At 47.7% G+C, this 27,558-nt stretch overlaps 11 protein-coding genes across 11 annotated transcripts; 8 read left to right on the plus strand and 3 right to left on the minus strand.

Annotated features, from left to right (window-relative positions):
- Positions 1-77: 77 nt before the first annotated feature.
- On the minus strand, positions 78-1,565 carry BDW43DRAFT_318388 (uncharacterized protein; the record flags this gene model as incomplete). Its single annotated transcript, XM_032048697.1, has 4 exons — positions 78-880; positions 950-1,060; positions 1,121-1,358; positions 1,507-1,565. 4 exons carry the CDS (start codon positions 1,563-1,565, stop codon positions 476-478), a joined length of 813 nt encoding a protein of 270 aa, XP_031902382.1. The 3' UTR covers positions 78-475.
- A 7,323-nt stretch (positions 1,566-8,888) lies between these two features.
- Positions 8,889-11,935, plus strand: BDW43DRAFT_35779 (serine/threonine-protein kinase). The gene is made up of 4 exons (XM_032049959.1): positions 8,889-9,215; positions 9,282-9,506; positions 9,561-10,304; positions 10,358-11,935. The coding sequence occupies exons 2-4, from the start codon at positions 9,336-9,338 to the stop codon at positions 11,765-11,767; spliced, it is 2,325 nt and encodes a 774-aa protein (XP_031902383.1). The 5' UTR covers positions 8,889-9,215; positions 9,282-9,335; the 3' UTR covers positions 11,768-11,935.
- Positions 11,936-12,651: 716 nt separating this feature from the next.
- On the plus strand, positions 12,652-14,687 carry BDW43DRAFT_35781 (exosome non-catalytic core subunit RRP42). Its single transcript, XM_032049960.1, has 2 exons — positions 12,652-13,596; positions 13,651-14,687. Exons 1-2 carry the CDS (start codon positions 13,054-13,056, stop codon positions 14,263-14,265), a joined length of 1,158 nt encoding a protein of 385 aa, XP_031902384.1. The 5' UTR covers positions 12,652-13,053; the 3' UTR covers positions 14,266-14,687.
- Positions 14,688-14,698: 11 nt separating this feature from the next.
- On the minus strand, positions 14,699-15,622 carry BDW43DRAFT_299025 (uncharacterized protein; the record flags this gene model as incomplete). Its single annotated transcript, XM_032044658.1, has 2 exons — positions 14,699-15,094; positions 15,230-15,622. 2 exons carry the CDS (start codon positions 15,620-15,622, stop codon positions 14,699-14,701), a joined length of 789 nt encoding a protein of 262 aa, XP_031902385.1.
- A 733-nt stretch (positions 15,623-16,355) lies between these two features.
- On the plus strand, positions 16,356-16,908 carry BDW43DRAFT_270666 (uncharacterized protein). Its single transcript, XM_032041351.1, has one exon. It carries the CDS (start codon positions 16,449-16,451, stop codon positions 16,656-16,658), a length of 210 nt encoding a protein of 69 aa, XP_031902386.1. The 5' UTR covers positions 16,356-16,448; the 3' UTR covers positions 16,659-16,908.
- BDW43DRAFT_309409 (uncharacterized protein) lies at positions 16,804-17,196 on the plus strand (the record flags this gene model as incomplete). The annotated part of the gene is made up of 1 exon (XM_032046698.1): positions 16,804-17,196. One exon carries the CDS (start codon positions 16,804-16,806, stop codon positions 17,194-17,196), a length of 393 nt encoding a protein of 130 aa, XP_031902387.1.
- A 1,041-nt stretch (positions 17,197-18,237) lies between these two features.
- BDW43DRAFT_270668 (uncharacterized protein) lies at positions 18,238-19,978 on the plus strand. Its single transcript, XM_032041352.1, has one exon. It carries the CDS (start codon positions 18,976-18,978, stop codon positions 19,288-19,290), a length of 315 nt encoding a protein of 104 aa, XP_031902388.1. The 5' UTR covers positions 18,238-18,975; the 3' UTR covers positions 19,291-19,978.
- An 81-nt stretch (positions 19,979-20,059) lies between these two features.
- On the plus strand, positions 20,060-20,982 carry BDW43DRAFT_270678 (c-type cytochrome; the record flags this gene model as incomplete). The annotated part of the gene is made up of 5 exons (XM_032041353.1): positions 20,060-20,093; positions 20,479-20,510; positions 20,575-20,733; positions 20,796-20,890; positions 20,956-20,982. The coding sequence occupies exons 1-5, from the start codon at positions 20,066-20,068 to the stop codon at positions 20,978-20,980; spliced, it is 339 nt and encodes a 112-aa protein (XP_031902389.1). The 5' UTR covers positions 20,060-20,065.
- Positions 20,983-22,572: 1,590 nt separating this feature from the next.
- Positions 22,573-24,517, plus strand: BDW43DRAFT_299027 (uncharacterized protein; the record flags this gene model as incomplete). The annotated part of the gene is made up of 2 exons (XM_032044659.1): positions 22,573-23,128; positions 23,187-24,517. The coding sequence occupies 2 exons, from the start codon at positions 22,573-22,575 to the stop codon at positions 24,515-24,517; spliced, it is 1,887 nt and encodes a 628-aa protein (XP_031902390.1).
- Positions 24,518-25,084: 567 nt separating this feature from the next.
- On the plus strand, positions 25,085-26,948 carry BDW43DRAFT_36152 (phenylalanine--tRNA ligase). Its single transcript, XM_032049964.1, has one exon. It carries the CDS (start codon positions 25,252-25,254, stop codon positions 26,800-26,802), a length of 1,551 nt encoding a protein of 516 aa, XP_031902391.1. The 5' UTR covers positions 25,085-25,251; the 3' UTR covers positions 26,803-26,948.
- BDW43DRAFT_36151 (uncharacterized protein) lies at positions 26,949-27,524 on the minus strand. Its single transcript, XM_032049963.1, has one exon. It carries the CDS (start codon positions 27,435-27,437, stop codon positions 27,096-27,098), a length of 342 nt encoding a protein of 113 aa, XP_031902392.1. The 5' UTR covers positions 27,438-27,524; the 3' UTR covers positions 26,949-27,095.
- Between the last annotated feature and the right edge of the window lie 34 nt (positions 27,525-27,558).

The following is a 27,558-nucleotide window of genomic DNA, read 5'->3' on the forward strand; positions in this document are numbered from 1 at the left end:
GTCGTACTTTTAAATCTTTCCACGTTTCTTACCTTATATTAGCAGTACAGAAGTGCAGCCTTGAAAAGTCTCAAGGTTTCGAACGGTTATCGGAACAGTTCAATTTAAACTGAATTAGTTTAGCCCGTGAAGCCAAGTAGAATCAATTATAAATTCATGTCGCCCCCTCAATCGCTAATATCCTCCTTTCAGTAGTTCATACTTCCTGATAAGATATTGCCTAGGGGGATCCGCACATCAACCACGGAACTGTCTCTCATGGATTGTGCGGGAAGATCTTACCAGAACCAAAATCAAGACGGATACGGTTCATCCTCCAATCGATCTTGCCCACTCAGAGATAATCTTCAACACCATCATTGTCTTCGTCAACTTCATGTGGTATATTGTGTCCGGAAGGCTCGAGGTCGCGTATTGTTAGAGGAACGCTTCGCTCAATTCGCATTTTCTGACCATAGACCTAAGTCAGCCCCGATTACTGTAAAGTCACTATATATCTGTTTGATCTCACCGGGATTTTTGCAAACTTCGAGTTCTTTTTCTGCGGCGAAAGTGGAGGCTCGTTGGGCCTGGGACTCTCAAAGCTACCTCCCTGAGGAGAACTAGCTAGTGTAGTGTTGGCGGTGATCCCCCAAGACGCCCAGCTAGAGTGAGCACTTTCAGGAGCTACTGCATGAGAGCTAACAAGGCGATGAGGTATTCCCTGTCGGTCATATCCAATATATCCACGCTCTTTGCTCTTGCTGGCAGTGTTTTCTTCCTGACGTTCGGGCTCGACCCAGACTCCACCCCCAACGGAATAGTCATCTTCGTCACCCTCATCCTCATCGTCCTCTTCATAAGCAGAAGTACTGTAGGTATAGCCGTCACTTGCCTGACTCTTTAGATCCGTTAACTTAATGAATCCTATTCTAGGCTATGCAGGGTACGTTTATCTAGACAGACTTACCAAGGCCGCTGTGGTACCCTGAGCCGTGGACATTTCACTTTCTGCGAGCAGTTTGTATTCCTCAAGCACAGGCTCCGTTTCCGTGTGGTTCTGGACGCAAGTCAAGCACCTCTGTGGAATACCGCCGTTAGCCATGAAGTATCAACGCATAGGGTGGCCTCAACGACTTGCCGCCCAATCACGATCATGTCTCTGGTTCTTCGCAAATTCTTCAAGGCTTTTGGTTTGATCACAGATAATGCACCGTAGCTCGACAGTTTGGCCACCCACGCATTCTCGGCATTTGGCGTGCCCAGGACCAGTGAGGGCGCGGCCACCTTTGACCACGATGGCGTTTCGGAGGGCATCTAGCTGTCTTTTGGAGTATGCACTCTGCATACGAATTTTCTTGCATGTCATACATTTGACTCTTTAATGGGACGGTTGTAAGCTTCGTAGACATCGACCAGGTACTGGAGGAGTTGTCAAACCTTTCGGGAATTACGACTTTCTCAAGCCTGATGTTGTAAGTGAGCACAATTTACATTTATCTGGTAAATGGGCAAGAACCAACGTACTGTCTCTTGATAGTATCGCTATAGACTCCAGCATAAGCGTTTCGCACTCGGTCCCCCATTGTGAAATCGGGGAAGACAGGAAGGAAGGCCCTCTATTTCAAATATGCGCCAAGCCAGAAAGAAGATAGTATCAGATGGTGAAGAAGAATAACCCAAATGTTGATCTGCATCAGTTAATCTGGAAACTTCGAGCTTGCGAAGATGAGCGGATGTTCTTGCGTGGATGTGGATAGCCTCAGGTTGGAGAATATGACTTAAAGAGTCGAGAGGGGCTTCCAAAGGCGAGTGGCGAGCTTGCAAATGAAGCGGCAGGAGGTTGTAGTCAAGCTAATAGACAATTACAGGTTAAAAGCGGGATAATATGAAAGAGTAACTAGTTGCTTCTTGCTTTGACTATTGTCTCTGCGTGTGGCCAGCCAGTAGAGAGTGTGAAAGGGTAGAAACAGATGTATGGGGGAGAGTATTCATCACATGTTGTATTCACTCCTTGGACATGACGATGATGTTTGGGGTGTTTGTACAATCTCGAATGAATCAGGCAAGAAGAATTTCATCGAGAAAATATCCCGGATCCAGTATTTTCAACCTGTAATCTCATCTTTGCTTTGCCCAGTTGGATGTCTACACAGAAATTTTCGCCTGTTTCATGATCTCCTTTCTAGAGACCGTTCTCCGTAAAAATCCTTTGATTCTTACTCAAAGTTCAGTCTATTTCAGTTAAATCCCCCTTAAATGCCTACATAATAAATGGATTCAATTCAAGCTGTATATAATGATGCAACGTCTAGTTTGTCCTTGTTCTGCATTATGTGTTAGCATTTCATATCCTATTCTCTGTGAAGCCTGACATATAACAGTCTGAGGAGAGTTTGTCCTCGTAAAGCGATTATCTGGTGTTTTGTCTGTCCGTTGTCTCCATAACCGACAGAAGAAGGCAACTGGAAGGGGTACTCTCAGCATCAACACCTGCTCTGGTATAGCTTTTAGCAGGCTTGATTCTTTATACCCTGTTAGAGTTAGCCTTCTCTACAAAAGTCACCCGACCTGAAACGTTTCCGTAAGATGCGTCTATCCTTTCAATTCAACCTCGTGTCCCGTTGCCGGTAGCAATGATAGATGCATCTCGGAGCGTTCGACCATCGTGGGCATCGGAGGCAACTCTGCTAAGTGCCAGAGCCACGCATCTGCTGATATATGGGCTGACATTGCATGCTTTGGATATACTGCAAGGGCTACGGCAGTTTGGTGGTCGGATGACACAGCTGGTCAACAGTAGGAGGCATTGACTAGAGGACAGTGTAAATTCTCGCATGACTTCATCTTACTATCCGGACAGGATATTCATCTGCTTCCTTGCCAGTCTGAGTTGCGAGATATGCCGAGTTAACACGTGTATTTCCGCGGAGTACAGGCAACACTACTTTTTATGAACCGTTCCCCATGATATCTTGTCAAAGCTCTAAGATCGTATGCTTTCAACATGCCATAAATAATCCTATCTAGTCAACGAAAATGAACAAAGTGAATTAGGAGCAAGGGTATTGTGTTAATTGCGGAGGTGCTTGTCAGACACTTGGTTATACTCTAAAATTTATTACAGACATTCGATGAGATCACATATGAACTGGGGGTCCCGCGTTTCCTCATCACTTCTTTTCTTTTGCCTTTCTTTTCTCCTTTGCTTTTGCCTTTTTTTTTTCTTTTTTCTTTTTTCTTTTTTATTTTTTTATTTTTTATTTTTTTATTTTTTATTTTTTATTTTTTATTTTTTTTGATTTGTAAAGAGTGGCTTGTGTCTTGCTGCATGGGGGCTTCAAAACTAGAAGGTGTACACTCCAGAAGCATTGAGTGTCGCATGATGGATAGCGACATTGGTATGATCTATACTGTGCACAAAGATACATGAGGACAAGGAGAGAACACACGCAAGATATAATAGGAAAAGGCAGAGAGAGACATTGTAGGCAAACACCTATTAGAGGGGTGCTTTTGTTGGTCTCTTCGAAATTATCTCCCGAACTAGAAACACGGCCAGGGCCCTCAGGTGTCCCAAAGCAAGATTTGACATGCACGTCAAGTGGAATCAATGCAGATACCCTCGACCTACTGCAAGGCAAAATATAGAATTGAGCAATCACATCCCTTTTCTGCGCCAAGTTAGACTGGACTATAGTCCTTGGTAAGAGTAGCGGGTAGAATAATATAAAGATGCTCCAGATGGACCATCAGGTGATCCTAGACGGAAGACATACAGGACCCAGCTCGTTGGGCAGTGCAGTGCATTCATTGAACTTCCCCCTCCGTTATCTAGAAGGTAACAATCGCCCCCCCCTCCCCCTCCCTCATACGTCAGGTGGGAATTTGAGCGCAATCCCTACCGTTGTTCCAGAAGGAAGCCTGCCCGTGTTATACGAGGGATATCTATCTTGTTGATCCTCACACGGCAGCACCATCACGATTAGCCCGTTCCAGCGAGTATGATAGGTGAACCCAGAAGACCTGCTGACCAATATACGTCCTTCTCGATGACACTACGAACCAACTAAAGGGTCATTCCGGTTCCGCCAATCCCTTCTCTGCCGTTTCCACGAACCTCCTTAAACCTTCTGGAATTCCAAAGGAACAAAACGGCGTCACCTTTTAGTCGCTTGCTAAATTGCGAATAGTGGCTCGGGGGTCGGTCCAATTTGGAGGCCCCTTCAGGCAGCTCCCCTAGTGCGTGGATGGTCCCATTCCGTCCAGCGATCCTTCAGCATCCACGCTTTCTACTGGTTCACTAAGAAACCTGAACCATGGCCAGCTTTTCGGGTAGTAGGGACGGGCCTGCGCCGAGTGGGGATCCGTGTTCCCCGGAAGCTCCGGTGCAATCATAAGACCCACTGAGTTCCACTCTCTGTTTCCCGGCTGGTTGGCACCAGTAGCCCCTGATGGACCATTTCCCGACTGTAGCCACTAATGGGTGGATCCCCATAGCCGCCTCCGCTCCGACTTACCTACGGTGAAGGCCCATTTCTCTGCAATCAGGCAGTCAGTCTGCCTTGTGAGTTGACAACCTCTTTCTCTTTTGTGTGCTTTTGCTTTTTGTTTTTCTTTCTCTCTCGTTCCTTTTCTTTTTTCGTCTCCGTTTGTTTACCTACGGCAACCCGTGGGTTTGCCTTCAAATTTTGGAGCCCCTAGTACCCGTCTATAGAACGGAGTAGTAGCCTTTCATTTTAGATTAGGTTATATGTAACCGTGGCAATAGACTGCATGTGTACTAATCCTGGCGATATAGTATTATCTAAGCTGATTCGGAGAGCGTAATTTATTTAATGAGGTATTATAATCTCTTGCCATTAACCCACGCAAAAAATTCAACGGAAACTAAGAAAAATTAAAAGAAAGAGAAATAAATGAGTAGTAAACAGGATCATATCGCAAGTTGAGCACGGATGTGATCCGTAAGTTCCCTTTTTGGGCTATGTATGGTCATGTTTACCTTATTTTATGATCGTTTGTCTTCTGTACAGTACCGAGGAGACAAAAGTACAGAATACCATGCTCTAGAGATTCTCAAGATGCATTAGATACTGGGTCATACTGTTTTTACCTTGATAAATGCACTGTGGAGATATCTGACATGTGAGAATTGGATATCGGCCTTTATATAGAGTACGCGGCCGGATTAAGCATATCATGCAGGCGTAGTTACATGTTCGAGGTAGATATGTATGTATGTATGTACATATGATCTGAATGTTGAAATATCATACAATACACAATTATACTCTAGAATACCCATTGTCTTACAACCAGGTGAGATGCGATCTTTAAGCATCGACAGTACGCTATTAGACGCGGACAATATTGTACAAATATGAGGGTTTTCAGCTCCGTAGAGATACCACCACAACGTTGAAGAAGGGATCGGTAGCTGGAGTAACAGACTACGTCAGTCTCAGCCTTGGACTGAACTGTCGGTACCGATTGGCTTGTGTTCAATCTCACAAGCATATACGTGCAGGAGCGCGCACTGGCTCTAGGTAACTGGCATAGTTCTTGGACTCGACCTGTAAGTCGCACTGTCTATATGCATGTCGGTAGCAGATACGTGCATGCTCCATACATTCAGCACCTTTGGTCCAGAAGACAAACCAGGTATTACTAGCTATGTATGGAAGTACGGTGCGTATGCCGGACTACCTGCTGGAAATCATGTGAGCCAGGTACTGGTCCATTTAATCTAGCTGAAATGTGTACTAAGATGCAAGACTATGCCCTCAATCGGTCACTAAGCAAGCAGCTGAGTACGCATACCTATTATTGCACCAAGATTCAACACATTAGCGGTGTAGCTGAGAACTCAAACCCAGAGAATTGCCCCTCCAATATCCCAAAGGATTTCTCTTGTTTCTGGTATGTATGACTTTTTGCCCATCAGCCGTCTTTCAAGTTATTTTCCTGGCAGCATTAATCTACACGTCACACATGTCAAGACAAAGAAGGGTCCCGGAACACCGGTCAAAACCTCCTGAGGTATGCTTCGAAACAATTTCATCCTCCCTCTCCTTTTTGTTTTTATTTCTCTCTTTTTTGTTTTGAGTGATACCATCACCCACGCGACTGTGGGTTGATACTTGTGATCTCCGCCGGTTTCCACCACTCAGATTACTTACAGATCTGGGTAATCAGTTTAGATTATCAAGGGGTACTCCATAAGCCCATCCCTAGTGACAGAATGCAGTTAGCGGGTTAGTATTGGATAAATGTCGGTAAAGTATAGAATACCTATTTTGGCTCAGTATTCTCATTATTACCAATTCTTTTCATTTTCAATTTTTTTTTTGGAGGGGCTAGAAAGTTGACACCCCTATTTTCTCTAATTCCAGTTTCGTTTATCCCATCATTATCCACGAGGTTAAAAGGAATCGTACCACTTCCCTCTGTTGGCGGTCAGCCACATGCTACATGGTTAGCCACTGTTGGTGGGAATACCCTAAAGAAATGGGGCTGCTTATGAACTTATCCACCAATGCAAACAACCGCTTGCATGAACGGTGTATCATTGTCCATGCTGCCTAGGGTTACACAGCAAGCGTACTTCTAGTCATCACCGCCCCAGCTTTCCTTTCGCTTATACGTAGATATATGTCGCAAGGAAGGGAATTTAAGGTTTTAAGAAAAAAGAAGCATTCCAATGCTAAGAAAGCCCCCTGAGGTCATTTACATACCAGTGGGCGTCATCTCCAATGCGTCCAAGGCACCAAATGGACTGGTTACGGTGCAAGAGCATACACATCACATTATTTGAGAGTCTGGTTTGTGAGCTCCAATCTAGAGTCTCAAGACCCTGTTGGGATGGGAAAACATACCTTTCCTTAGTAAGTTTGTCCGAACATCCGTACACCCATACGGTACACAGTCATGAGAGAAACGCGGCCCAACCCCTGGCCATCCTTGCTAGGGCCCGTCTAACGATCACTAGAGGCGGGGACCATGTGGGGGCGCTATTAAGGCTGGACCTCCCAAGTCTTCAAAGCGGCGTGTTGTGGTGACCACTGAATGAGTCTTAGGCCTAATTGCTTTTCAAGCTCTTTGGCTGCTTTGTCCATACCCCAGTGTCAACACTTAACACAGGCAATCGGCACCGGAAGTCGTGGCTACTACTAAACCTTACAGTTTACCCTTAGAACCGTTAGGTGGCTTGGAATCATTTCCGCCGCCCTAAGTTTGGGTACTTACTTTTACAGAGTAGTATTCTGACCAGCATATTTGCATAGATATCAAGAAGAAAAGAGAGAGAGATGCCGGATGAAATCATTAGTTACTGGAGTAGAACGGGGGTTATGTAACACTCTCATAAATGGGTGCGCTCTACGAACTGGCAGTACTATTTATTGCTTTGGGTATTTTAGCGTATAATTGTACATATGAAGGGCATTTATTGGTAACTCTATTAGTCTTTTTCGACAATCAGAGCGCTAGAAAATACCAATTTCCACATCCCCACTAACCACTGAACTCGAAATTTTAGGCGTAACACCGTTACTTACGATAATGTTTCGACCTGTTACGGGTTAGGCGCAAATAAAAAACCGCAGAAAAAAAATATTCAAAAAAAAAAGTCTCGCTCTAGACAGGAGAAAGGAGAAAGAAAATAGTACTGCGTGAAAGATCAAAATGTACCTTGCGTACTGATGATCATGGCCGAGATTGTCAGCTGATGCCCATTGACCGAGAAATTCTATCTTCGCATCGCTCTTTCCCTGATCCTTATTGTGCCGATAATGCAAACCATGTATCTCTTGCTATTTACTAGTTGATTGTTCCAGCGAAATTGTTACTCCACGTACGTACGATATGTTTTTCATGTTTACATTTTCGGCAATTTGCCGTAACGGCTACCCGTCTTCAGTTCGAGGCCGTTGTTACAATTGACTCCTTTTTTCTTTTTTTTTTTTACCCTCCTTTCCCTCCTCTCTCTCTATTATAAAACATTATGATGATTTATTTTTTCCTAAGCGGGGTGGATCTCCGGACGATTCCTGACTCGTCTTTGCCATTAGTTAGTTTTGTGGAGGTCTCGCCATCCGACAACAGGCATTATTATTAGTTCGTGAGGATTATTACGGAGCATTGTCAGAGGGTAATGGTGACCAAATGGTCTTAGTGGATAAACTAGTCCGGGAGGATGGAGAAAGCAGAGTAATCATGTCTTATTATTTTCTTCTGGCGGTTATTATTGTCTGAATTTCGCGTCGTCAATGCTCTTACTGCTTGTCTCTCTTCTGCCTCACAGCGACCACTCGCGTCTGTTCACTCATTCATCCTCGCTCCTCAATTGCTGCCTTTCTTTTTTATTTTTATTCTTATTCGATATCTTATACATTATTATTTTTCCTTTTTCCTTCTTCCTGTTTTTCCCACCCCTCCAACTATCTACAGTCCAACCTCTTTCTTATTTAGTGACTTACATGACTGCGTGTCTTACCTGCTGTCAATTCCAACGATTAATTATTTGAATTTACCTTTTTGGTCCATGTCAGCCCCCTCGTCCCTATTTCCCCAAGTGTATTGACCCCTCAACAATCTATCTGCATTTTACTCTGCTTTGTTATTTTCTTTTTTCTTTTCAGGTGTAATATTTATTATTATTACCGTCCTATCATTACATTATTATTTTGCCTGTGATCTGCACCTTCAACTACCTACCCCCTCAACTCTCGCTCCGTCGTCGACCGCTTCTTCCCAAGTCTCCACGGCCCGGCCCCAAGTCAAGTCAGTCGTCTGTCTTGGAGCTGGTAAAGTGTTGGTAAAGCTGTCACCGCGTCAGGGGCTCCCTCCAACTCGGCCTCCGATCATCCTTTCGTTTAGCAGTTCCCACCAAGACGGGTCCGCTCCTATCACTACAGTGATCACGACCAATCTTCTGGGTCTTCCATCTTGCTTCCAGATCTGCCAATCCTCCACCTTCGTGTCTTTCCTAAGAACTACATGACCCCCTTCCCCCCCTCCTCCCACCCATTCTTGTCCCTCATCTTTCTCGCATCTAATCAATCTTGCCTATCCTATATCCAAACCATCCATGGAAGAGAACCATACCCGTCTCGGCTTCTGTGAACTCTATACCACTTAAACTGAACTGCAAATGATGATCATCTGGTTGAATTGAATCACTTGCGACTATCATTGGCACAGATTATCTTGACCGCCGAAACTACGGATATAGGGTAAGATTTACTTTGGAGATATCTAACCCTACGACGGAACAAGGTCGGCTGATGTATGCCTGACAGTCCTCCAAACTCCCTTGGTTCATCTGCTGGCAGAGAAAGAAAAGGAGAGGCACAATGACCGTCTCTTACGACCATTCGTCATTGCGGAACGCCGCACCGACCTCAATGGCTACACTCGAAGACCGATTTGAGGTGATGAAGGAAATCGGGGATGGTAGCTTTGGTAGTGTTGCCGTGGCTCGTGTACGGACGGCTGGCTCCAACATCGCGCGGAGGGGAACCATGGTAAGCCGATCCAGCACCGTGGAAAAGCGGGTGTTGTGCTGACCTCATCAACAGGTTGCCATTAAGACCATGAAGAAGACCTTCGATTCATTAGCACCATGCCTCGAATTACGGGAAGTGATCTTTCTACGGACTCTACCCGCTCACCCACACCTTGTCCCAGCTCTCGACATCTTCCTCGACCCTCTTTCTCGCAAGCTACATATTTGTATGGAATACATGGATGGTAACCTCTACCAATTGATGAAATCACGGGACCACAAGCCGTTCGATGGCAGACATGTGAAGAGCATTCTTTACCAAATTTTGTCGGGTCTCGATCACATCCATGCTCATCACTTTTTCCACCGTGATATCAAGCCGGAGAATATCCTTGTATCTACGTCCGCACCGAATGACTCTGCTTTCAGCCGTTATTCTAACCTAGTGACTCCACCTTCAACCCCTCCAACATATACCGTGAAGATAGCCGACTTTGGCCTTGCAAGGGAGACTCATTCCAAGCTCCCTTATACAACATACGTGTCCACGAGATGGTACCGTGCCCCGGAGGTCCTTTTGCGAGCAGGAGAATACTCTGCGCCTGTGGATATGTGGGCTATCGGTGCTATGGCTGTCGAAATTGCTACCTTGAAGCCATTGTTCCCTGGTGGTAACGAAGTTGATCAGGTCTGGCGCGTTTGTGAGATCATGGGCAGCCCAGGTAACTGGTACAGCAAGTCGGGTGCCAAGCTCGGTGGTGGTGAATGGAGAGATGGCTCCCGTCTTGCCCAGAAGCTTGGATTCACTTTTCCCAAGGTATGTATTCCATGGCTTGTAATAACGGGCATAGACACTGACCATAATCACAGATGGCGCCTCATTCCATGGAAAGCATCCTTCAACCTCCTCAATGGCCAGCATCTCTGAGTCATTTTGTCACATGGTGCCTGATGTGGGACCCCAAGAATAGGCCCACTTCCACCCAGGCCTTGAATCACGAGTACTTTACAGATGCTGTCGACCCATTGCGGCCGAAGTCCTCAACCGCCCGGCTGCTGGGTCGGAAAACTTCTGACAAGAGCTTTAAATCCCCCATTCGAGAGAGCAGTGACTCGCCCACTCTTACGTCCAAATCGTCGTGGTTCCGGAGGTCACTGATCGGAAGATCTGATAGCGATAACGAGCAACCAAAGCAGCCTGTTGTCTCGTACAGCACGGCACCTGAAACTACTAAGAGCAAACCTGCGCCCAGTAAGCGGGCGACGTGGGCAAATGGGGCCCCAATGCCTATCTTGCCTTCCATCCGACCAGTGTCTCCTCTGTCCAATGCAGTCACAGCACAGGCAAATTCTTCTCTTGCTGGTGACCAAGGAAAAGCGAGCAAGAAGATTGGCAGACAGCTTTCCCTCAACTCTCACGGCAATCACTACGCCGATATGCATAGGCAGGAAGCAGAGAGAGCATTGAACGGTGGAAGTGGCAATCTCCTCGCCGGTCTCAGCCAGAAGGAAAGCTTTTTCTCCCACCTTCGCAAGCGCGCTCGTAGGCTATCTGGTCGCAACCAGGGAAACACATCAAGCGATGACGTCGAGGCCAATGCCGGTTGTATGCCTTGGTCAAATCGATCATCGTTAGCCTTAGACTCTACTAGTACTAACGAAGTCAAGCAAGGTTCTGATATATCTGAGCTGGACAAGGCTCTTCAGGGTGTGAAGTATTCTCTTGATTCGACTGCAATAGGCAATGTTCCTGTTCACATCACCTCTCCGGTCGAAGGTGTTAAAAGGCAGTCAATGCCTCAGGGCTCTATTCGCTCAATTGGTGATAGTCCTGTTTCAACTAGTGGCACTGGTGCGCCAATCTCTAGCCGAACCCGGCGTGCGCTACAGCTATCAACTCATCCCGTCCACCGCTACGAAACACCAGAGGAAGAGGATGAGCTCCTTGATGAGGCACTTCACTCGGCAAGCAAAGCTGCGAGGCACCTAGCACAGACTGAAGTATATTCCGATGTATCCTCGAACTACAGTCGGCAAGCTATGGGAAACGACAGCTCGCGGGCGTTACCTAGCCCCTACCCTACACCTTCTCCATCAGCAAAATGTGATGGGGTTTCCTTTGGCCACTCTGATGCGACTCCAATCCGGCGTTTGGGACTTCCTGATGATAAGACAGAACCCACCAACTCGACTCGTCAATGGCCTACACCACCTTATGAAGACGGGGAGTGGACAAATCCAATCTCCACAAATTTCATGACTGGGTCAACCTATAGGTAGTTCACCGTGGACCGCCATACCATGGGTGGATGTCGTGTTTTGATATTTATCTTTCCGGCTTTTTTGTTTGATTTTGAACTTATCAAAGACAGAAAAATGGGGAACGCGCGGTAATCGGCGATCTAACCGAGCATGGCGTACAGGATTTGGTGTCTATTCTTCGTCTTTACGGTAGTGGTTGGTCTTTTCCTTTTTCTTTTCTTGTGAAAACATCTTCTCTCCCTATATTTGCATAGGGCAAGGATCAGCCCGGGTTCCTTTTCATTTGTCCTTCTGTTGTTTTCATACCCCAAAGGCCTTTATAGATATAGTCGGCCTCGCAACCTGGTTTCGGCATGCGGTTTTCATTTCTTGTCTTTCGTTTGCGGTGTTCCTGTTTGCACATTACTTTACATCGATACCAAATGCGCGAGTCGCGAGGTCTGCTATCATTCTTTATATATATATATGCATTGCACCCAAACATGTCTTGTTCCTTACTGACAGCATCTTATTTCCCGCTTTTCATTTGTCATAACCTGTCATCACTACATCTGATACATTTCCTCAGCATCATTCCCTAGCCTCTCCTTTTTCTCTTTCATCCCTAATCATCCTCACCTGCCGCTCATTGCACTTCATCTAGGGAAATGATGCGATTTCTGTGCAAAAATTTCGATTCACCTCATGTACAATTTTTTGTTGCTGGGAAGGACCACTGGTGGCTAGTCTTGGGCTCTACACACATATTGTAATATAGTACTTATACTTGGCTGTCGAGCCAGCTGTTTATATGTACACATATATATACCTAATCGAACAGGCAATAAAAGTGCTCTGTATATTCTAGCATATCGCATTCACACTATTCATATTCGAATCGTAACAGTGGCTGATAAGCGCTGATAAGAATGGTCGACCGGCCGGGAACAACAATACTCCGCCTTCAACAGAATTTCCGTATGAAGCACTGTACTCCCAAGTCCCGATGATCGACATTGGTTACCTGTGTCGCAAATGATCCTATCTCACGATACTTCAAGTACAGGCAGCCTGGTCCGGTGAAGACATTACGATTCATTACCTACCAGTGTTGTTGTCTCGTGGGGACCAACATCATATCAGACTGAAAATTACTCCTTTGGTTCACGGTGGAACAGATCGCTGCGATTTGCATGATATTATCCTCAACATAGTTCAGAACCTTTTTACTCTTCTCCGCTTCTTCGCTTCTTCGGTTTTTTTTTTTTTCTTTCTTTCTTTTTCTTATTAACCTCGGCCGCTTCTCTTCCCTGCATTCCTTTTCAATGGCAGCCCAACGGCAGGCCTCGTCCGCTTCACAAACCCCGCATATATCGCCCGCAGAGCTTTCATATCTCTACACTTCGCTTGCTTTGCCAGGCAGCCCAATTCGGCCAGATGGACGCTCAGCCACGCAATTTCGGCCCTTAACGGCGGAGACTGACATCCTCCCTGGGACCAACGGTAGCGCACGTGTTGGATTTGCAGACGGTACTCAAGCAATCGTCGGAGTGAAAGCGGAAGTAGAAAAGACTGTCGTTTCAGCAGATGCTCTCAAGCTGCCACAACAGGGCCAGGATGACGCGGACAATGCGAACGGCGACGGAAATCAAGTGTCGAGTGCTGGGCATGGGTCTTGGGTGCAGATGTCGATTGAGATTCCTGGGTTCCGGGATGACGATGCTTTACCAGTTTTCCTGTCTGAAATGATGCGAGAGCCTCTGGTTGAATCTGTATCGAATGGGGGCTCTGAGAACGGTGAGATGGCTGGTGGGCTGAAAGGAAGGCTGGTGATCAACAGACGGTGGCACTGGCGGCTCTACATTGATGTAAGATTTGCGTTCAATTCCAGGGCAAAATTGATTCTAATGTTGTTACTCCAGGTTCTTCTCCTCTCCCAACCTCAGTCATACCCGCTCCCGCTACTGTCCCTAACGACTCATCTGGCGCTCCTGTCGACGAAACTTCCGAAATTGAAGTCCCAAGGCGAGGAAGATCCGTTTTTCGATGACGACTGGAATGCTGCAGAATACCTATACCCACGCGCTACCTCGAAAACCGAGGCCTCTTTGCCTTCTCAACAAGTTCGCCCCCCAGTAACATTACTCGTTATTTCTGTAGGCGAGAATGTTATTTTCGACCCTAACAGAGAGGAGATTGCTGTCGCTGACACTGTTCTGGCGATTTCTGTTACGCGGGATAGTGATTCTGATAGCTTGAAGCTCCTTTCTATCCGCACGATCGATCCTCCTTCTCGGTTAACCCAGCCTGGTATACCTAACTCAGAAAATGTGACTACATTAGGGTCCACGGCCGCCGCTGAAGAAGCGGTCATCATGAACCCGTCTACAGGTGAAGAAGAGGTTGCAGGAGTCTGGAGACCTCGACGTGGAGGTGTGAAGAGAAGCACAGTGTCTCGCATAGTTAAGCTGGTGCTTCAGAAGGGTGGTGTTGGGGATGAGGTTCTTGAGGGTCTAGAGGGCGTTCAAGTTGGATGAATCCACTGATACGTACGATATTCCTTTGTTCCGAATACGGATATCTTGCCCTACATGCGCCGTTCTCGATGCGTCTGCTACCGCATGGGTTTTGTCGGCGAAGATGGGAAACATTTGGACGGAAGTATGCGCATCGCCACAGACTCGCCACGATGTAGCAGCGGAAGGTCTTCGGAAAGACTATGATTAGAGGGCCTGTGGCATGCTTCACAGTTCCCACTCAGCGGCCTGCTGGCAAATCTTGATTATCACATCAAAAGATAGGAGATGTCATGTACATAATGAATAATACGGTGCTAAGACGAAAAAGAAAAATAAAGATACGCAAAGGTAATCTACATAGTATACTTACCACATCGTTTGTACACATAGTCCCCCAATAATCCAATCTCAGATCCACACAATCCCGATTTCAACATGGGAAGGCATACCTCTACCAAATTCCCAACCATTTCTTAACAGGCTTTCTCTTTCCATCCCAATCAACATATTCCTCACTTCCCTGCTTCGGCTCCAGGTCAGCAGCTATCGGGGACTGATCATCAACCACATCAGTCTGGGCCTCGCTCTTCTCCTCAGCCGGCTCCTCCAATCCATGAGCAACCCGATACTGCCGTCTCTTCTCCGCATCTTCAACGCGCTGGTGTCGCTTCTCCCTGGTCTGCACAGAAGTATGCTGCACGTGCATCCGGAAGACAGAGAGCGCCTGGGACACAGTATCAATCGGGTGCGAGAGAAGACCCGACCAAGACGGAAGCAAGTGCGCAAACGGCGACGACCTTTTAAAGTTCGTAGTGAAGGTAAACGTAGCCAAGGTTGTAAGAACGCTCTGTACAAATAGGCTTCAATCAGCATACTGTGCCCCTCCCTGTCCGCATATCTCCCATTCACGAGTAGCATAAATCAAGCAGTCTAGCACATGTAGAGCCGGGAGAGGGGGGTTTGGTGTTGCGGGGGAACTCACCATAGCAATCCAAATATGAATCCACCGACTCGTCAAAAATTTATACATAACCGTCCCCTCGGGCGGGAACATATTCGGATACTGTCTATGCTTCTGCTCCTCGCGCTCTTTCTCGGATAGCTTGGGTCCCGGGTAGTTGACTGGCTCTCTGCCAACGATCTTGCCATTGCGCGTTTGCACGACTCTGCGCGCTGGGTGGGATGGAGGCCGGAATTTGTCCGGCTGGGCTAGTACCCGCGCCTTGCTGTTGTCTGATGCGCATCGCCGGTTCGGGGTCAAGGTCAAGGTCGTGATGCGGTGGTGGGTTGCATTTGCGCGGGTTAACGATTGGAAGGCCCGGGTCGACGGGATGCCCCGCGGTAGGAGAAATTGTGGGATTGTGACCGGGACCATTGGTGTTGGGGCTGCTGTGGACAAGAAGTGGATTGGTTGGAGGCGGAGTTGATTGCTTTGAACTTTTTCCCGCTGGCGGGAGATGTTGGTGAGCGAGTCACGTGGTATGTATGTATAAAAGTAGGTTGTATTTGTATAATTGGGATTTGTTTGACGGTGCAACCTCAGCCTCTCTAATCCAATCCCTTTCATAAACCTGATCAAAATGATTTTTATTTGCGCAGTAAGGGTATTGCAAAGCAGGGGGGGGCAGATGAGCACATGAACAAACAACTGCAGCATACCCACAGCTCCCTAGACCATACTTCGCCTCTCGACTCCGTTGGTGTTCCATCACTTATTGCAAAGGCTAGACCAACCGCTGATTGATAATTCTGGTCAAACGACGGAGTTCTAACCGCCCACTCGTGAGATATTAGACAACATTGCGGCCTACATTCTATGCTTCGAGCCGTCATCAAGGCCCAGTTGAAGCTCAGGGTTTGGCAGTTCCACAAATGAATATGCAAAGCTTGCAAGGATTATATTCTACTCAAAGGAGGAGCTATCGAAGATGACCCCAGTCGAAAGGGTCCTAATTATAGTGCAAAGGATCTTGCTCGATAAACGCGATGATCCCTCTGTCAAATTGGGCACACTCCTTTGGCGCGGGGCTAGCACAGCCCGAGGCTATGAGATAAATCCCTGTCCACTGCACCTCAATGCGCCTTTTCTTACCAAACTGAAGTTGATTTCTACTCAAGGGATTTAGAGGATGTGCTTTCCTTACCATCGTTGAACTCATTGGATGCGTTAACTGTAATTCTTCGATCGAAGCTTGTTCGACATGGGGGGCGAATTCCGAACTGATAGTGACCAAGATGTAGGAGCCACGTCGGAGAGGAACACTATGCCAGACAAGCATGAGGGCGCAACCCCCAATCTCCCGAAGTTGAAACATAGTGACTACACAGTCGGCTGGGTCACTGCTGTCCAGCCTGAGTATATCGCTGCGCGAGCATTTCTTGACGAACAACACGCACCACCGGACTTTTAATTCGTCAATGACGGCAATACCTATACGCTTGGTAGAATCGGAAAACACAGTGCCGTCATAGCTAGATTGCCCATACGGCATATCCTCTGCATCGCGCCTTGCAACCAACATGTTGCGTAGCTTTTCTAATATCAGACTTGGTCTGATGGTTGGTATAGGCGGTGGTGTACCAAGTGATGAGCGTCACGATGGCATTCGGTTGTGTAATTTCGTGGTCAGCGCTCCTGGGAATAGTATAGGTAGTGTTTTTCATTATGATTTCGGTAAAAGAGTTCAAGATCAGACCTTCCAACCCACAGCGGCTCTGAATCAGCCACCAGAATTTTTATTGTCGGCAGCGAATGATGCCCCGACTGAATTCGATGAGGATAATCCAGGGCTTGAAGCATCAATCAAAGGTGCTCTAGAGAAGAAGCCACAATTGAAACAGGAGTACGGACGACCAGACCCAGCTTCTGACCGGCTTTACCCATCTTGTTATGTTGTCCATCCCGTCGACAGTAAAGGTGTCAAGCAGTTTGTGGCTTTGGCTCATTAAACCCGCTATGGCCCTTGTCAAACTTGAAAACGAGGAGTAAACACACCAATGTCAAAAAGATCCCAGCGCTTCACTACGGCCCGGTTGCTTCTGGCAGCCAGGTGGTGAAGGATACGACTTTCGCGATGCGTTTGCCGAAAAGGGCGTGCTCTGTTTTGATATAGAGGCAGCAGGGCTCATGAGTCACTTTCCTTGTCTTGTAGTGTGCTGTATATATGACTACTCGGACTCTCATAAAAACAAGGAATGGCAAGGCTATGCGGCAATGGCGGCAGCTGCATAAGTAAAAGACCTCCTTGATCGAATCCCCCCCCCAATCGTTGTTGAGGCCGAGAAGAGCATGGCGGATGTTCTTGCTGGTAAGATTAAGAGGACTTCAATATCTCATATTACGAAGATTAACTTAATGAGGCCCTGCTAGCACTCCAGTTAAGGACTGAGGAAACGGCTAAGTGCTGAACACGTCGTCAGCTACCAGCAAAATGAAGCACACATCAAAGCCCTTAACTGGCTCTCAGACAACGCTCATGGTTCTCAAAAATACGACTACATAGAGAGACGACGGAGACGATAAAAAGGCACTCGTGAATGGCTATTTGACTCGAACGAGTACCAAGCTTGGGCGGTGATTAATAGAGAGCATATATTTTGTTCAGGTTTTCCGGGAGCAGGGAAGGCGATTCTCGCATCAGCTGTCATTCAAGGTCTTGAGGGAAAGCGTCAAGATGCTTGAGGACTTGGTGTTGGTTATCTTGTTTGCAATTTCAAGTTGAAAAAAAAATAAAGAACACAAAACATTTTCTGGAAACTTTGCTTAGCCAGTAGACTCAGGACCGACTGATGATTCCAGATGTCGTTGATGACGTGCATGATCGACACTATACTAGGGATACACGGCTGCCGTTGGACAAGATCTATGAAGCCCTGAAGGTTACTACTGCGTGTACCCCAAAGTCTTTATTGTCGTGGATGCGCTTGATGAGTGTAAAGAGGCTACCCGATGGGAACTCATGTCCAGTCTTTTTAGTCTCCAAGGCAAGTCCAACATTAACATCTTTGCAACCTCTCGGACAAATCATACGCTATCGGAGGACTTCAGAAAAGAGGATGCACTGTCGTTGGAGATTCGCGCGACAGATCAAGATATACTGTTATAAACAGTATATCTTGGTCAGCAGATAGCCAATCGAAGATCAAATATCCTTAATAGTAGTGTCTGGGATCTAATCACCCCAGAGGTCGTTGAAAAAGTGGATGGAATGTAAGTCATCTAATCAATTTATGATTTGTTCAAATGTAAGGAATAGCTCATCATTAAGGTTCCTGCTTGCAACGCCTATCATGGACCTCCTTGCGAATCCGCCAAATGAAGGATATGTTCATGATGTTTTGCAAAGACTTGTCAAGGGGGTTGACATATTAAAAGAAACCTACAAAATGTCAATGGAGAGAATTCGAGGGGAAATACGAAAAAGACCTTGCAAAAAAGATTCTTGCATGGCTTGTCCATGCTAATAGACCGCTTGCTACGCAAGAACTCCAACATGCCCTTGCAGCTCAGCAGTTGGATAAGTCAGAGCTGAATGAGTGCTACATCACAGAGGTCGAATACCTGCGGTCCATATGCCGCGGATTAATCGCGGTTGATAAAGAAAGCGATTATCATCCTCTATTCTGCTCTCAAAGTATTCTTGATAGAGGAAGTGGTTCCGCACTGCACAGTCAGATACTACACGGACCTGCGTTACATACCTCTCATACAATGTATTCAGAAGCAGAATGTGTCGTACACGTAAACTCGAGCAACGGCTGGGTTCATATTGCCTTTACGACAATGCTGCGCGAAACTGGGGGCACCACGCCCGCATATCTCAAATCGATGGACACCAGTGTATCCTGAATTTTCTTGAGTGTGAGGCTAAAGCATCTGTATGCGGTCAGGCCATACTAGAAGGTTATAAAGATCATGAGGGGGTCTACAGTGAAATCAGAACACAGGAGGCCACATCATGGCATACTTCGGGGATTGTTCTAGCGATAGTTGACGTGGGTGGACGTCTGGGACGGTTGATTAAAGCGCAGATGCTATTTTAAGGCGCGTATGAAGAGATCTACAATCTATACACAACATTTCGCCCTTCCCTTCAATGTATAGAGAAAGTGAGCGAGAGAGAGATATCACCTTACTACCAGTATACTACGTACTAGGTCTCCGTACCGAGGCACCGAGCAGGTTTCCGCCTCAGGCGACGATTCGGGGCAAAAGGCGGATAACCACACAGACCCCGTCGGGGGAACAAATGGCAAGGCAGGCATTTCCAAAGGCCGGATCCATCCATTTCCATATCGGCCCAGTTCTCCCGCGTACTGGGAATGGATCCAAATGCCGTGGAAGTGTAGCACCGAATGAGATCATACCTATGTAAAACCGGCATTTGCTCAATCAAGTAGTTCCTATGGAAAGGGACCCTATGAGCTAGCAATTTTCTGAGAAATGTAGTCACAATTGCTGTGTCCCTTCCAAGGAAGTTAAGATTGTTACCTATCGTTTGTCCGGTGGTATGGGATGGGATGTCTCTCCCCCGAGGAAAATAAAAAATAGGTGCTGAAAAAAGACACCGGTTGTTTCCTTTGTCCCGAGAGAGCCCGTTGAGTGCTGAATCATCCTACCGCTGATTGGCCAATGCCCGGATCACGGGATGCCTCGGGGGCGAAGACGGCGCTTTGTACAAATTCCTACATTCGCAAGGATTTTTTTCTTGCCAGCTTTTTTCTTCGATTGATTTCCTCGTTCGCTTTTAGGATACCTTCTTTTTTTTGTATATTTCCCTTTCAACGTCTCTTTTAGACTCCACTCTACACGTTCACAATGGGCAAGGAAGCTTCTTTCGCTCCTGGTAAGTCACTGCACTCCCTGGCAACTTCCCTGTTATTCTCCAAGCGCATCCTATCCGATCATTCACTGTTGGTGTCCCAACGCAAACCTTTCTCCATTTGCTTCTGGGAATTCAGTGAATGATGGCTACTTTTGGAAGTAGCACAACCTCCCTGCAGCACTGTGTTCCATGTCCTCTGGATAAAAACCAGCCTGCGACTTATCCCTTTAGACTGTATCAATTGAAGAACTTACCAATCTTGAACTACACCCGCGATTCCCGAACCTTCAGGTCATCATGACCAGCTTTGACACTTTCTGTCTTCTCACTACTATTGGCATGCGCGAGGCCGAGCTTGAGGCCGCAGAAAAGGCGAAACAGACGGCTAATATTTTAATATCTTCAGGTGACTCTGCCAAGGGTGCCAAGCTCTTCCAGGTATGTTGTTGACTTTGCTATTCGGGTCTTCTTTCTGTCGCGCGACGGCTAATGTTTTGGGTAGACTCGCTGCGCTCAGTGCCACACTGTCGAGGCTGATGGCGCCAACAAGGTTGGCCCCAAGCTTCACGGTCTGTTCGGCCGTAAGACTGGTTCCGTCGACGGCTACGCCTACACCGATGCCAACAAGCAGGCTGATGTCACTTGGGATGAGAAGACTCTGGTGCGCACTGTTCTCTGCGCTTGTGACGTGACTGGGAATTGTAGACTAACATGCTGGATCAGTTCACCTACCTCGAGAACCCCAAGAAGTATATCCCCGGTACCAAGATGGCCTTCGGTGGTCTCAAGAAGGCTAAGGAGAGGAACGACCTCATCACGTACGTTTCCTGGCTATGTTTGACTGGTAAGGTGATTTTGACGCTAACTGCTTTTGTTCGATTAGTTACCTCAAGGAGAGCACCGCCTAAATGCCCTGCTCTATGAGATAAAATTCGTTTCTCAACCCCGTTCGGGTGGCCTGTCGCATTGGATTTGATACGATCCCAGATCCTCGGCAGTTGACGGACAGGGCATGTAATATTACTCTATACCTTGTTTACTCGCAATAGACCTGGGTTTTCCTTTGTGCGCTGGATTTGCGGTTTTCATAGAGACGTGTTTCCTTTGCGACTGTGTCTATGTCGGCCGATAACCCTTTTCCTCCCCGTGATTATGTTTATTTTCCAGCTCTATGTATCATGGTTAAGTTTCTGGCCGCAAGGCTATAATGAATAAAGAGATCTCCTCTCATGATGACCAACTTTTTTGTTCTGTTCGATTCTTTTACCTTGACTAACCGCAGGCACCGGGTCGGGTTCCCGTGTTTCAGCCACGTGCGCAACGCCCTCATCACGTGGGTATATGGGCATCCCGATTTCAGGTGCTTTCATTTAGCTTTTGTTCCCGAGCGCCGTTCATCACCGGTCTTTCCCTTCGCAATGCGATGCTAGCCAGGAGGCCCTCTCCAAGGTTCTTGCGGTGTCTGAAGATGATTCCTGTCTAGGAACCAAGCCGATCCTCTCGGGCCAGGTTATCCTATCGTCGTGGACAAGCAAAGGAAGAGTTCTGGCAAACTGGCTGTCGATCCTTACAACGCTGGGATGCTATTGGGTCGGCTGATTTGACTGGATTTCTAGGGGACATCTCAGCCAGTGTTTCAGTGGCTAGCGACAACGATATCTTACCACTAGTCTAGAGTGAACCTCAGGGTACCCTCTTTCCAAGGACAGGACAGTATCTACGATGGACCTGTACGGTACAGTACGGGTCTGGAACCGGTTGGCACATGACCCCCCGATCTGCCCACCGCCATTGGCCCAGCCACCACCTGCGCCCCTCTCTCGCTCTTCCCCCGATAAAACAACTCAAACCCCAAAGGGCGATGCGAGGGGGGTATCGCTGGTTCATATCTCCTTCGGTACCTTGACACGAAATAGAAGGGAACACGAGCCGCATTTCCTTGAAACAAAAAGATTGAAGAAGCTCCGCAAAACACTGAATGGATATTGTTGGCTGATAGCGAATCTTCGAACTAACGTCACTTTCCAGCGGACTGCTGATCACTGTGGCACAACGTTTTAATGCAAGCGCCTCTGTAACTGCTGCAAGTACTCCGTATCTACCCCGGCACAGGAAGAGTGACTTGTCGCAACCCAGTTAGTCGGTCGCTCCGTCCTCAGGCATCAAGGCCTCGTCTGCTGGCTTCTACTCCCTTTCGCATTCCCATGTCTTGCGTCTGCCCATTCCCGTACCTTCTTTCTGACTCGCAGGCTACTCTTCGTTACTTGTCTTTTCCTACCTACCATCTATTTACCTTCTCCCCACATCTCCTCGCGATAGACCACAAGACCGATCCCACCTCGTCTGTTTAGTGCGCTTGCGACTAACCCCTCCACAAGCTACCACACCTCACTGCGACAGTCTAGAAACTGTTTGGTCAACTGAAAGTCGTCGCTTCAGCGTCGCAACGATTGAAGTGGCTTTGATAACGTCGTATAGGTTGTGCGCAACGCCGTCCACTATGTTGGATGAGCTGGATAACGTCTTTGACGACCATCCGTCATTGGATGCGTCGCTCGAGGACTTTGAGAACACAAGTAATGCGCACCGTTCTCCGGTGTTTGGTCTACCGTCGCAACATTCAGGATTTCGGTCAGAGGAATCAGATGCTGAGGAAGATGACATGACTCCCAACGGGGAGCGTTGGTCTCCTCCAGGGTTTCAGAGGTATGACTACGTTCAAGGCAGTGGCTGGTATCGACATCAGCCCTATTTGCGCAAAATCGATCAGGATCGATTAGGACTAAAACCCACTGTGGGGCTCAGTCCGTCGCAATCGCGGGAACCTAGCCCGCAGTATGAAGACGCTCTTGAGGCCCCCATGGCCGGTAAAAGAAGCAGCTCCACTGATACAGGGGACCTTACGATTGCTGCCAACGTTCCCTTGCCGATTGACGCAGAGTCTCCGCACAAGGCTCGGTCTCCCAGTACAGGCCCGGCTCCGGGGACCAGTCCCGGCCCGGAAGGGTTAGAATTTGGGTCGGAGAATAATATAAGCAATTGTAGGCTTTATCTCGGTTTGAACCCTGTCCAGCACGCTGGCGCGGGATACTAACGGGTGGGCCTTTCTTCAAGATATCCGGTTCGCTGTGCGCGCAGAAGTTCAGCAGCGCGAACCCTTTGTCGCATTATTTAGTTGCTTACGATCCAAATTCGATAAGATCACTAGCTCCAAATCCAACACCACCATTTCCATTTTGATAGCCCTACTATCCATAGCATTCATGCGCGCCTTGTTCTTACCCAGTGTGCCACAAGCAATCCCTGACCTCGTAAAGCTGTCAGGCTTCGCGCGGTCTTTCGAGCCTCTGATCTACTATTCAGAGAATGGCGTACAACAGATTGGAACGTTGCAGGAGACCGGGGTTGCGGTCTGGGATCTAAGCGAGTCGGTGCGTGGTACCAATATGACCAGTGCGCCGATCATAGTACGCCAGCTAGATGAGCTGTCTGAGTCTCTAAAGTCTCTGTCTTTAGAGTTGACTCGCTTCTTCGCCAATGTGGACTCGGACGTCGATTCTATATTGCTTGTCATGGATTGGGCTAAACGGGAGCTGGAGACCCTGTCATCCCAGCCGCCTAGTACACTGCCATCTATTATGCTTGACAATATGCACGATCTCCTGGCGCGACTCGGCACGCTGGAGCGTGTCACCATCCCCGACGGGGAGGGAGTTGGCGGCGAGCTGACAAGCACTCCCACCACCTTTGGCCACATTGTAACTGCGGTCTTTGGTCAAACGTCTGCCCAGCGCACGCGTTCTACTCTGACCCGGACCTTCACTGAATTCTTGTCGGTACTAGAAGAGTCCATTAATAGTGAGCTGACGCACTCTACTGCGCTTTTCGCGCTCTTTGAATCCATCGATCGCCAGTTCCTCAATCTTCAGCGCACAGTGGTACGTGAGTCAGATGCTCAAGAGCGTGCTGAAGGCGAAATGCTCAGCTCTCTTTGGACCCGTGTCCTCGGACCTGACGCAGCCGTTGTGCGTAAGTACGAGAAGAACAAGCGATTGCTCGCCAATGTCCGTAGCCGGACGGTCGCCAACAAGCATCTCCTCATGGACCACCGCGGCCGGCTACTCACTCTTAAGGTCAATCTCGAAACTCTACGGCGAAAGCTCGTCAGTCCGCTTGTTCGACGCAACGACTCCGTGAGCTTCGCTGGTGCTATTGACACTAGTGGTAGTCGGAGTAATGGCCGGATGATAGGGCCGGTCGAGGCTGTAATTGAAGGCCAAATCCGTGGACTAGAAGGCAGCTACGATTACCTTCGATCTGTCCGGGAGAAGCAGAAAGCCAAATTAATGGAGATGGTGTATGGAGCAGGACGAAAGCTACCAACTCACTCCATGCTAGCCGATGGATCAGATGACTCAGGGTCCGATACTATTGAGGGAATCTGACAACGGAGTTGAGATCTTATATACATGTGCATCCTCTTTGATATCACTCTGAGATGACTTCACTCGCATATATTCTCGTTGTATTTCATGGCGTTGGTTCATCTCCACATACTTGAGGTTGGCGTTACGAGTTACCCTCGATCTACTCTTGCGTCTCTTTCACTGGGTCTTTGGTTTGATTGGCTGGCGTCCACAACTACGGTATTAGGTCATCGCTTCTTTCATCTCCTTCTCTGCATTGACTGGCGAAAGTGAGGCAAAAGCGATAGACGCGTTGGTTGGCCATTTCTGTGCTTTTTATAACTTCTTTTCGGAACTTTACTTAAGGATGGTTTAGGTGTTGATACATCTAATCCCTGTCTGTATTCTGTTTCCTGGGTCGGTGGATGCTTGGAAGGCATTTCGTGGTGTCTGGGCTGTCATCTACTTCGAATTTAGCCAATTCTCCTGTTCTCACTCTGCGCGAAATGTTTAACCGTCCAACATACAAACAGGCGTATTCATACGTAGGCCTTGAGCGGTTTCAATCCGTAGTTATGAAACAATCAAGCACTGATTATACAGTACATACATAGAGGGTACATACACTGAGAACTGATATCCGTCGGTGATTCATTTCCCCGACCCGTGGTGTTTTTGTATTGACACCGCCGCAATGCAAGTCAACTTATCCTATTCACCTGCGCTAACCTGGTAATCCCACCGCTCCAATTCGGAGTAAATCAGACATCGAAATGCGCCTCCTAGCCACTGGCAGGGCGCTGCGCGCTAGTAGCGGTCGATGGTCTTCCGGTAGGAACATGCGTATTCCGCTCATGCACGTTTCGGTCCCTCTCACTCTCCACCGCAGAACCTGGAGCTCGACAACAGCTCTCAGAAACCAAGACTGTACGGATTCAGATCAAAAGCCGGTTATCCGTCCTTCCATAAATAAGCAGTCTTTGCCAATTGAAGGGCAATCCTACCCGGTAGACCAATGGACCAACACCCCTGATACGATCCTCTCCCACGTCGGAAGACGACTCTACCTCAACGAGGACCATCCTCTTGCCATTACCCGGAAGCTCATTGAAAGCCAGTTCCCGGGTCCGGTCTACGGGAACTACCATGAGAAGAACCCCGTTGTTTCCACCGCACAGAATTTTGATGTCCTTGGTTTCCCGGCGGATCATCCCGGTCGTAGTCGCACGGACACCTACTATGTCAACGAGAAAACGGTTTTGAGAACACATACCAGCGCTCACCAGCAGGCATACTTTCAGCAGATTAATCGGAATGAGAAATTGCGGCCAGAGGAGGTTGGGTATACGGTTGTCGCGGACGTGTATCGCCGAGATGCTATCGATCGCAGTCACTACCCTATTTTCCATCAGATGGAGGGCGCTATGCTGTGGAAACGGCCGGATGTTGACCCATTGAAACATGCGAAGGAAACAGCTGCCAAGATCGTGGATGATCTTAACCGCATCCCCTCCCACGATGTTGCCGTCGAGGACCCAAACCCTACCATCCACGAAAAGCGCAACCCACTGCAGGCGGAGCACCATACTGCAGAGGAGGTCGAGGCCGTAGCAGCGCATCTCAAACGTTCTCTCGAGCGTATGGTGATCAAGATCTTCACCGAAGCTAGCAAGGCTGCCGCCGCCGCTAACGGTAACGACTTCAGAGAACAGGAGCCGCTCAAGGTACGCTGGGTGGAGGCATACTTCCCCTTTACCAGTCCCTCTTGGGAACTAGAAGTATTCTGGCAAGGCGATTGGCTTGAGATCCTAGGCTGCGGTGTCATTAAACAAGAGTTGCTAATCAACTCGGACGTGCCCAACCGCATCGGATGGGCCTTCGGACTCGGCCTTGAACGCATTGCTATGCTTCTCTTTAACATCCCGGATATCCGACTGTTCTGGTCTCGTGACGAGCGCTTCCTTTCCCAATTCAGGGCTGGTCATATCACCCGCTTCGAACCGTTCTCCAAACACCCGGCTTGCTACAAGGATGTTGCTTTCTGGCTTCCCTCCGCCGCTGTGAGCGGTGGTAGTGCTGCGGGCGGAGCGGTTCCGGTGCACGAGAATGATATCATGGAAATCGTCCGTGGTGTTGCGGGTGATCTGGTCGAGGACGTCAGACTTATTGATGAGTTCACTCATCCGAAGACCGGCAAGAAGAGCATGTGCTACCGGATCAACTACCGCAGTCTGGAGCGCACGTTGACGAATGAAGAGACTAATGACCTTCATGATCAAGTTAGGGATAAGCTCGTTGGGTTACTTGGTGTTTCATTGAGGTAGTTGGTCTTAGTTATTCGGAACCTTGTATAATATCCAGTTACGTAACCATTCAATTGTACCATATTGTGAAAGCAAAAATCACCTCGACTTCAATGACCTAGTCGGCTCTGATATATAAACACAGACACATGCTTAACATATTTCTATCGAAGTCTCGTTATAGACCGTCGGCTTCACTTCCGCCTTGTGAATAATTAGGTAGAATAAACGAAGTCGAGAAATTTACTGAACAATGTTCACCGAAAGCCAAGGAGAAAGAAGTACGAGTAATGACCGATCCAGTCAATCATCTATTAATGTAGGTCATGATCCTTTACATCCGTTACCGAAACGACACAACCCAGATAACCAAGCAAGGGAAAGGAAACCCCATGATCCAATGCCATGCATGCAGCCCATATCCAAAAATTGCCCATCAGACCACCTTTTTCAGAATGAAGAGACCAGATCGTCGCGTATATTATACAGGTATAGATGATATAATGAGGAGAGAGGTGAGTTTCGAACGCCAGATATAAAACAAGAAAAAAAGAAAAGAAAAAGAAAAGAAAAAGAAAAGAAAATCTACGAAAGAAAAACTGAATGTAAGTTTTTCTTTCGTATGCGAACAAAAATAGCTGGTGTATCATACACATGCATTCGTGGCGACAAGGCAAGTAGTGATAACACGGTTAAACCAGAGCCGTGCTTGGTTTTACCCCGACATGATGAAATGGTATTTGTTATATTATACAGGTGGAAAAGAAGAGAAGATGG

Source organism: Aspergillus alliaceus, assembly GCF_009176365.1.
Source record: "Aspergillus alliaceus strain CBS 536.65 unplaced genomic scaffold BDW43scaffold_12, whole genome shotgun sequence".
In the NCBI taxonomy this organism is placed as follows: Eukaryota; Fungi; Ascomycota; class Eurotiomycetes; order Eurotiales; family Aspergillaceae; genus Aspergillus; species Aspergillus alliaceus.